The sequence below is a fragment of the Rhinoraja longicauda genome, chromosome 31, assembly GCF_053455715.1.
Source record: "Rhinoraja longicauda isolate Sanriku21f chromosome 31, sRhiLon1.1, whole genome shotgun sequence".
Lineage (NCBI taxonomy): Eukaryota > Metazoa > Chordata > Chondrichthyes > Rajiformes > Arhynchobatidae > Rhinoraja > Rhinoraja longicauda.
The window spans coordinates 8745821-8756151 of NC_135983.1; the positions used below are offsets into that span (position 1 = coordinate 8745821).

General features: G+C 47.9%; 1 protein-coding gene across 1 annotated transcript in view; it reads right to left on the reverse strand.

Moving 5' to 3' along the window:
* The window catches only part of crb2a (crumbs cell polarity complex component 2a), a 130574-nt gene that overhangs the window by 26218 nt on the left and 94025 nt on the right, over positions 1 to 10331 (reverse strand). The window contains 2 exon segments of the mRNA XM_078426147.1: positions 7388 to 8186; positions 8188 to 8327. Coding sequence (XP_078282273.1) covers positions 7388 to 8186; positions 8188 to 8327 — 939 coding nt within the window.

Consider the following 10331-nt stretch of genomic DNA (forward strand, 5'->3'; position numbering starts at 1 on the left):
TGGACTCCCCCAACATTGGGAACATGTTTCCTGCCTCTAACGTGTCCAACCCCTTAATAATCTTATACGTTTCGATAAGATCTCCTCTCATCCTTCTAAATTCCAGTGTATACTAGCTTAGTCGCTCCAGTCTTTCAACATATGATAGTCCCGCCATTCCGGAAATTAACCTAGTAAACCTATGCTGCACGCCCTCAATAGCAAGAATATCCTTCCTCAAATTTGGAGACCAAAACTGCACACAGTACTCCAGGTGCGGTCTCACTAGGGCCCGGTACAACTGCACGGGGAGAACGTACGGGGAGAACGTACAAACTCCGTACAGAGAAGCACCCGTAGCCAGGATCGAACCCGGGTCTCTGGCGCTGTGAGGCAGCAACTCTGCCGCTGCGCCACCGTGCTGCCTGTGGTGATGAATTCCACAGATCCTTCGTCGGAACATGGCAACACCTTCCCCTCTGCCTCCAAGGCTGCAGCTGCCGCGATGACTCCTCGTGGAGACCAAGGAGGCAGCACAACCTCCCTGAGGTCACAACATCCTCACGAGCCCACATACTTGTCTTTCAGCCAACACTAACACGTGCTTACTCACCCCCCACTCAAGTCCGGGTGTCCGCGCAGCTGGGAGATAAAGCGGTTTACAAAAAAATGTTTACTTAAGCTATTTCCAATGTTTTTAATTTCAGTGTGATAACTGTTCAAATAGTTTCGTTTAGGTTTAGAAATACAGTGTAGAGCCAGGCCCTTCAGCACACTGAGTCTGTGGTGGCCAACGATTCCCCGTACACTTGCACAATCCTACTTGCACACCGGGGACAATTTTACGATTTTACCAAAGCCAATTAACCTACAAAACTTGTAAGTCTTTGGAGTTTGGGAGGAGGCCTGAGCACCCAGAGAAAGCCCACGCGGTCACAGGGAGTACGTACAAACTCCGTACAGATAGAACCCTGGTCTCTGGCACTGTACAGCAGCACGCCCTTAATAGAATTTGCAATTTTTTATTTTGTTTTGTGATAGGTCTTAAGTGGTCAAGTGTTGCTGACTTTTTTGGCTCATTAACTAGACTCAAGAACATTCATAGAACATAGGACATAGAAACATAGAAAATAGGTGCAGGAGAAGGACATTCGGCCCTTCAAGCCAGCACCGCCATTCAAAGTGGTCATGGCTAATCATCCAAAATCAGTACCCCGTTCCTGCTTTTTCACCATTTCCCTTGATTCCGTTAGCCCTAAGAGCTAAATCTTGAAAACATCCAGTGAATTGGCCTCCACTGCCTTCTGTGGCAGAGAATTCCAGTTTTACAACTCTGTGGGTGAAAAAGTTTTTCCTCATCTCAGTCCTAAATGGCCTACCTCTTTTTCTTAAACTGTGACCCCTGGTTCTGGACTCCCCCAATATCGGGAACATTTTTCCTGCATCCAGCGTGTCCAATCCCTCAAGAATTTTATATGTTTCTATAAGATCCCCTCTCATCCTTCTAAATTCCAGTGAATACAAGCCCAGTCGACCCATTCTTTCATCATATGTCAGTCCCACCATCTCGGGAATTAACCTGATGAACCTATGCAGCACTCCCTCAATAGCAATAATGTCCTTCCTCAAATTAGGAGACCAAAACTGCACACAATACTCCAGGTGTGGCCTCACCAGGGCCCTGTACAACTGCAGTAGAACCTCCTTGCTCCTAAACTCAAATCCTCTCGCAATGAAGGCCAACATGCCATTAAGCTTTCTTCACTGCCTGCTGTACCTGCATGCTTACTTTCAGTGACTGATGTACAAGGACACCCAGGTCTCCTTGCACCTCCCCTTTTCCTAATCTTACACCGTTCAGATAATAACCTGCCTTCTTGTTCTTGCCACCAAAGTGGATAACCTCACATTTATCCACATTATACTGCATCTGACATGCATCTGTCTACTCACCCAACCTATCCTAGCATCCTCATTGCAGCTCACATTGTCGCCAAGCTTTGTGTCATCCGCAAACCTGGAGATGTTACATTAAATCCCTCGTCTAAATCATTAATATATATTGTAAATAACTGGGGTCCCAGCACTGTGGCACCCCACTAGTCACTGCCAGCTATTCTGAAAAGGATCCATTAATTCCTAATCTATGCTTCCTGTCTGCCAACCAGTCATCCATGTCATGTCCATGTCAATAAACTACCCCCAACACCATGTGTTCTAATTTTGCACACTAATCTCTTGTGTGGGACCTTGTCAAAGGCTTTTTGAAAGCCCAGATACACCACATCCACTGGCTCCCCCTATCCATTCTACTTGTTACATCCTCAAAAAATTCCAGATTAGTCAAGCATGATTTCCCCTTCATAAATCCATGCTGACTTTGACCGATCCTGTCACTACTTTCCAAATGGGCTGCTATCACATCTTTAACAATCGACTCAAGCATCTTCCCCACTACCGAAGTAAGGCTAACTGGTCTATAATTCCCTGTTTTCTCTCTCCCTCCTTTCTTAAAAAGTGGGGTTACATCAGCTACCTGTTACATAGAAGAACAGGCTCTTCAGCCCACATGGCTGTGCCAAATATGATGCCACGATAAACTAATTTCATCTTCCTGAATGTGATCCATAATCCATCCATTCTCTGCATATCCATGTGCCCATCTAAAAGCCTCTTAAACACCACGATCATATATGCTTCACCACCACCCCTAGCAGCGCGTTCCAGGTCCCCACCATTCTCTATGTAAAAGACTTCCCCAGCACATCTATATACTAAAACTCTCGTTTGTTTGTTTGTTTGTTCCTGAACTACAGCCAAAATGGTACACGATAGCGTGACAATGTTATGCCCACCTTACTCACCGTCGTCCCTCTGGTGCTAATGGAAGATGGTTAATTGAAATCGGTGTTATATTTTTAAAGTTATTCACATTTTAAGGTTTAAATCTATCCCTAGGGAGGGAGGGGGAGGGAGGAAGGTAGGGGGTGGGGGGAGGGCAGGGGGAGGAGGGGGGGGAGAGGGGGAGGGAGGGATAGGGGGGGGGAAAGGGGGGGAGAGGGTGCTGCACCAATGCAGGAGAGGTTTGGGCCCAACGGGTCCAGGTGATCTAGTCTCCTTTAAACTTTGCCCCTCTCACTTTAACACTATGCCCTCAAGTCTTTTGGAAAAAGGTTCTGACTGTCTATCCTATCTACGTACTCATAATTTTATAAACATCTATCAGGTTTCCCCTCAATCTTTGATGTTCCAGAGAAAATAATCCAAGTTTGTCCATCCATGGCTTGTTTAGTTTAGTTTATTGTCACGTGCACCTATCATGTGCATGGGTAGAGTGAAACGCTTTTTGTTGCATGATATTCAGTCGGTGGAAAGACTATGCATGATTACACTCGATAAAGGGAATAAAGTTTAGTGCAAGATAAAGTCCAGTCAATGTCTGAATAAAAATAGTCCCGGAGTCTCAATGAGGAGGCTCAGGACTGCTCTCTAGTTGTTTGGAAGACGGTTCAGCTCCTGATTACAGTGGGAAGAAACTGTCTCTGAATCTGGAGGCTAATACGACCTAGTCTGGGCAGCATTCTGGAAAACTTATTTTGCATCTTCTCTAAAAACTCCACATCCTTCCTGTAAAGGGGCAGTTAGAAGTACGCGCTCCCCTACGAGCTCCCCAGTATTGGGGGTAAACCTTATAGTCTTATAAGAAAATAACTGCAGATGCTGGTACAAATCGATTTATTCACAAAATGCTGGAGTAACTCAGCAGGTCAGGCAGCATCTCGGGAGAGAAGGAATGGGTGACGTTTCGGGTCGAGACCCTTCTTCAGACTGATGTCAGGGGGGCGGGACAAAGGAAGGATATAGGTGGAGACAGGAAGATAGAGGGAGTTCTGGGAAGGAGGAGGGGAAGGGAGGGACAGAGGAACTATCTAAAGTTGGAGAAGTCGATGTTCATACCACTGGGCTGCAAACTGCCCAGGCGAAATATGAGGTGCTGTTCCTCCAATTTCCGGTGGGCCTCACTATGGCACTGGAGGAGGCCCATGACAGAAAGGTCAGACTGGGAATGGGAGGGGGAGTTGAAGTGCTCGGCCATCGGGAGATCAGTTTGGTTAATGCGGACCGAGCGCAGGTGTTCAGCGAAGCGATCGCCGAGCCTGCGTTTGGTTTCGCCGATGTAAATAAGTTGACATCTAGAGCAGCAGATGCAATAGATGAGGTTGGAGGAGGTGCAGGTGAACCTTTGGCTGTGGTCGAAGGCATTCTATGAGAGCAGCCGCCTACAGTGTTACATAGGCACAGTGCTGGGCTGTGGCAAAATGGTGGGGAACTGGAGACCGTGTCTGAAGCAACAATGGAACAGGCAGCACAACCCAGGGGGCAGGTTGGTGTGACCAGGCAGCATTCACAGGGCCACACACCATCTTCCCTGTCGCTCTCAACCCAATTAATTGCTGGTCGGCGGTGGCTTAGTGTGCAGGACTGTCCTAACAGAGGCACAAGGAACTGCAGCTGCTGGAATCTTGAGCTAATCACAAAGTGCTGGAGGAACTCAGCTGGTCAGGCAGCATCTGTGCAGGGATTAGATAAGGTAATGTTTCAGGCCGGGACCGTTCTTCAGACTGAAGAAGCGTCCCGATTCAAAACGTCGCCAATCCCCTCCCTCCACAGATGCTGCCTGACCCGCTGAGTTGCTCCAGCAATTTGTGTTGCAACTAACGGAGAGTTGCACCATTCCAAAATTCAATCGCAATGACTTGAACAAAATGTGCTCTGGCCAGCACCACCGCTCCACTCTTCTGTCCCCTTGTCTGAAGATGAACACAGGGGCTTGGTATGACTGGTTCTTGCTTGTGGTGTGGGACATCAGCCAGACCTGGTGAACACGGCAGATGTCCTGCTGGATGCTAGTTGATTCGACAACCCTAAAGTCTCATGATCACCATTACTAACGCCAGCTTTTTATTCCAGATTAAGGTGGGGGGGGATAAGATTTAATAGGAACTTGAGGGCATCTTTTTTTTTAAACAAAGGGTGGTGGGTGTATGGAACAAGCTGCTGGCGGAGGTAGTTAAGGCACGTACTATCACAATGTAGAAAATACATTTGGACAGGTACATGGATAGGACAGGTTTAGAGGGATATGGGCCAGATGCAGGCAGGCGGGACTAGTGGGGATGGGGCATGCTAGTCGGCATGGGAAAGTTGGGCCAAAGGGCCTGTTTCCATGCTCAATGACTCTATGACTCTATCAGAGCGGCACAGTGGCGCAGCAGGTGGAACTGTTGCCTCACAGCACCTCAATTCTGACCTCAGGTGCTGTCTGCATGGAGTTTGCATGTTCTCCAAGTGACTAAGTAGGTTTCTCTCCGGGTGCTCCATTTTCCTCCCACATCTTAAAAACGTGTGGGTTGGTGGGTCTACCAGCGGCTGTGAATGGGTGATTATAGTCAACATGGACTCAATGGGTGAAAGGGACTCTTTCAGTGCTATTTCTCTGTGACCCCATGACTCTTATTTAATTGACTGAATTTCTTTCCTTCATTGTCAAGGGCAGGTGGATTTGAACCTTCATCTCTTGATTGATGAACCAAGTCTCAGGATACCAGTGTGGTAAGATGTAACCCTCTGTCTGGCCATGTAGGAACTAGGGTGAGGCTGTGAGAGAAGTCATTGCTGTAGCAGCAACTGTAGCAGGACAGCTCCACCCCAGTCAGAACCTTTCTCCCAGTGTGGGAATGTCCAACACTAGAGGGCGCAGTGATAAGGGGAGAGGATGGAAACATTAATGGAGACTAGACCAAGTGGACCCGTTGGGCCCAAACCTCTCGTGCATTGGTGCAGCACCCTCTCCTCCCCCACTCCCCTCTCCCCCCTCCCTCCACCCCCTCCCTCCCTCCCTCCACCTCCTCCCTCCCTCCCTCCCTAGGAGATAGATTTAACCTTTAAAATGCGAATAACTTTTAAAATATTACACCGATTTCAATGAAACTTCTTCCATTAGCACTAAAGGGACAACGGTGAGTAAGGTGGGCCTAGAATTGTCGCGCTATTGTGCATCGTTTTGGCTGCAGTTCAGGAACAAACAAACAAACAAACAAGAGTTTTACTATATAGATGTGCGGGGCAATTTTTTTTACACTGAGAGTGGTGGGGGCTTGGTACGTTTGTACAGCGGTGGTAGTAGAGGCAGGTATGATAGTAGCATTTAAGAGGCTTTTGGATAGACAATAGACAATAGGTGCAGGAGGAGGCCATTCGGCCCTTCGAGCCAGCACCGTCATTCAATGTGATCATGGCTGATCATTCTCAATCAGTACCCCGTTCCTGCCTTCTCCCCATATCCCCTGACTCCGCTATCCTTAAGAGCTCTATCTAGCTCTCTCTTGAATGCATTCAGAGAATTGGCCTCCACTGCCTTCTGAGGCAGAGAATTCCACAGATTCGCAACTCTCTGAAAAAGTTTTTCCTCATCTCAGTTTTAAATGGCCTATCCCTTATTCTTAAACTGTGGCCCCTTGTTCTGGACTCCCCCAACATTGGGAACATGTTTCCTGCCTCTAACGTGTCCAACCCCTTAATAATCTTATACATTTCGATAAGATTTCCTCTCATCCTTCTAAATTCCAGTGTATACAAGCCTAGTCGCTCCAGTCTTTCAACATATGACAGTCCCGCCATTCTGGGAATTAACCTAGTAAACCCAGACTCTCCCACTGGTGGAAACATCCTCTCCACATCCACTCTTTAATTCTTGGGTAAGTTTCAATGAGGCTCCCCCCTCCCCTCCCCTCCCCCCATCCCTCGCAACTCAACTGACTTCACCACCTGCAATACCGCCCATTTTAGTGTCATCTGCAAACTTACTAATCATATGTACATTCTCGCCCAAATCGTTGATCCAAACCACAAACAGCCCCGACCAGGAGCAACCTCACATGTGGACTCTTGTCAAAGGCCTAAGATAGACACAAAAAGCTGAAGTAACTCAACGGGACAGGCAGCATCTCTGGTGAGAAAGAATGTGTTCTTCAGTCTTAAGAAGGGTCTCGACCCGAAACGTCACCGATTCCTTCTCTCCAGAGTTGCTGCCTGTCCCGCTGAGTTACTCCAGCTTTTTGTGTCTATCTTCGGTTTAAACCAGCATCTGCAGTTCCTTCCTACACTTGCTGAAATCCAAACAGACGATGTCCTCGTCAACCTTGATGGATGCACTTCACGTTATCACTGCATGAGCTTGTTTGCCTTGTGTGTTTTGTTTACCATGGAGTCTGTTGGGTTCAGACAGGGACTTGCCGACCTCATTCCCGCCCTGACGGACAGAGCCCAGAACATTAACTGTGATCGGAAGGGGCATCCGTTGCCTCTCACAAAGAGTGCGCCAGTGCAAATGCTGCAATCTGCTTACCTTGGGTGCAGGTTGGACCCACGTGCGGTCGGAAACATTCACAGGTGTAGCTTGTCCACAGGTCCACACACTCCCCGTTACCGTGACACGGGTCCTGGTCACACCAGTCTGTCTTCTCACAGCCCAGCTTAAAATTCCACGCCAGGCTGTCCGAGATGGTTTGTGGCAATATGGGCTCGTTGTCGATTTCCAAATCCCGCATGCAGCCGGTGAAGTTCTCCTGGGTTGCAAAGTACGTTCCGTATTCGCCGCCGATGTGCGTTGTCTGGAAGGAGTTCAGCAGGGGCTGAGTGGCCGCTTTGATGGGCTTGGAGTCCGAGCAAGTCTGGTTAGGACAAGCTGGATGCGTCAACATCACCAGCAGGTTCTTGCCCAGGTGAACCCTCAGTTGGTGCCAGTCCCCATCATTGACTGAATTGCTGAAGGAGATGCCCAGAATCTGGTCACTGATGGTGGCCATGAACATCAGCTTCCCGCTGAAGATCTGGACCCGGATGTACTCGTCGAGGAGATTGCCCCGGTAGATGAGCAGCGAGTGCGGCAGGGTGGTCCGGAAGCTCATGTTGACACTGATGGGGTCGTTGGCCAAGCGTCTGCTGGTCCCGTTCCCAGCCTCCGCCCCCTGCACCACCACAAAGCCATTGTTCAAGGAGAAGGTGGTGGAGGTTGAGCACAAGGTGTCGTAGAAACCAGGAGGGCAGGTGCAGAGCTGGGCGTGGACGTCCTGCTGAAGCAGAGGCACGCATGTGGCTCCGTTCTGGCAATTGTGCTCCAGGCAGCCGGTCAGTTCGACCGAGCACCTCTTCCCCCCCCCATGCGATCCCCTCCTCATCCCTGGGAGGGCAGTGACAGGTGAAGTCCGCCACACCATCTTCACAGACACCCCCGTTTTCACACGGATTCCCCTCACATTCATTGATGTTGGCCTGGCACATCACTCCTGTGGAAAGCGGAAAATCAATCAGGAATTATTTATTTAAAAAAAATATATAAATATAGTGTAAGGGTCTCGACCCGAAGAAGGGTCTCGACCCAAAACGTCACCCATTCCTTCTCTCCTGAGATGCTGCCTGACCTGCTGAGTTACTCCAGCATTTTGTGATTTTATATATATATATATATAAATATTTCGGTCAATACAATACAACAGATTGACCACACAATTCATAAATTCATTATTCATAGGAGCAGAATTAGGCCATTCGGCCCATCGAGTCTGCTCCGCCATTCACTCGTGACTGATCTAACCTTCCCCCTCAACCCCATTCTCCTGCCTTCTCCCCACAATCCTTAAAACCCTTAATAATCAATTACTGGTGATTTAAAAGTCCATCTCCGCCTTTTGTTCAGTTCTAAATAAAGACCATTTTGTAGGGTCACGACCCAAAACGTCACCTATCCATGTTGTCCAGAGATACTGCCTCACCTGCTGTGTTACTCCAGTCTATTCTTTAGTACAATGCAAATACATTTTGGTGCATTACACTGGTGGACTAACATTCTTTGATCAAGCATTGAATTTCAACAGCTCCTGGTCGAACAGAATACTTTCATACAAAACTGAGAATGCTGGATATTCTCGGCAGGTCAGACTGCATCTGTAGAGAAGTAAATAACGTTTAACTTTCCAGGAATGTAACAAGAAGACAGAGAATGCTGGAAATGCTGTGCAGGTCGGGCAGCATCTGTGAGTATTATTTACGCAGGATAAATCCATCCAACGTATCAAGAAATGTTTCATTGGCAATCCGTCAGAGAAAGTTGTTCACATGAAGAGAATGCCAAACTGTAGTATCGAAACAAGGGCCTGCAGTTGATGGTTTATCAAACACGACACAACGTGTTGGGGTAATTCAGCAGGTCAGGCAGCATCTCTGGAGAAAATGGACAAGTGATATTTCTCTCCTTTTTTCTGTCATCCTCTCTCTCCCACACTTGCTCTCCTTCGCTCTCCTTCGCTCTTCTCTCATGCTCTTCTCTCATTCTCCTCCCTCTGTAGCACCTCCATCTCACCTCCATCTCTCTCTCTCTCTCTCTCTCTCTCTCTCTCTCTCTCTCTCTCTCTCTCTCTCTCTCTCTCTCTCTCTCTCTCTCTCTCTCTCTCTCTCTCTCTCTTTCTCTTTCTTCCTCTCATTCTCTCTCTCTCTCTTTCTCTTTCTTCCTCTCTCTTTCTCTCTCTCTCTCTTTCTCTCTCTCTCTCTCTCTCTCTCTCTCTCTCTCTCTCTCTCTCTCTCTCTCTTTCTCTTTCTTCCTCTCATTCTCTCTCTCTTTCTCTTTCTTCCTCTCTCTTTCTCTCTCTCTCTCTTTCTCTTCTCTCTCTCTCTCTCTCTCTCTCTCTCTCTCTCTCTCTCTCTCTCTCTCTCTCTCTCTCTCTCTCTCTCTCTCTCTCTCTCTCTCTCTCTCTCTCCTTCACTCTCATTTTTCATGTTATATTTTTCTTTGTATTTTCCTCGCTCCCTCCCTCCCTCTCTCAATCTTTCTCTTTTCTCTCTCTCTCTCCTTTTCTTTCCCACCATCTCCCTTCCTCCTACTCCCCGTCCCTTTTTTCTCTCTCTCTCTCTATCTTTTCCTCTCTTGCCCTTTTCCCTCCCTTCTATCTTTCTTTTTTCTCTCTCTCGACCGTCTCTCATGCCTTTTTCTCTCTTCTGCTCTCCCTCACTCCCTCTCTCCCACCTCACACTCCCTCTCCCTGTTTTTCTCTCTCCCCCATTCTCCCCCATCTCTCCCTCTCTCGTGTTGTCTGTCCTTTTTTCTCTACCTCCCTCCCCTTTCGTTTAAGACTTAAAATCTCCTGCCTTGACCAAGTGTTTAGTTACCAATGGCAACACCTCCTCTTGTAATTAAGCATCAATACTTTTGTGCGATCGTGCTCCTTTGAAACACTTGTGACAGCTTACTTGCATTAGAGACGATATAAATGGAGGTTATTGCACTGAACAGCACT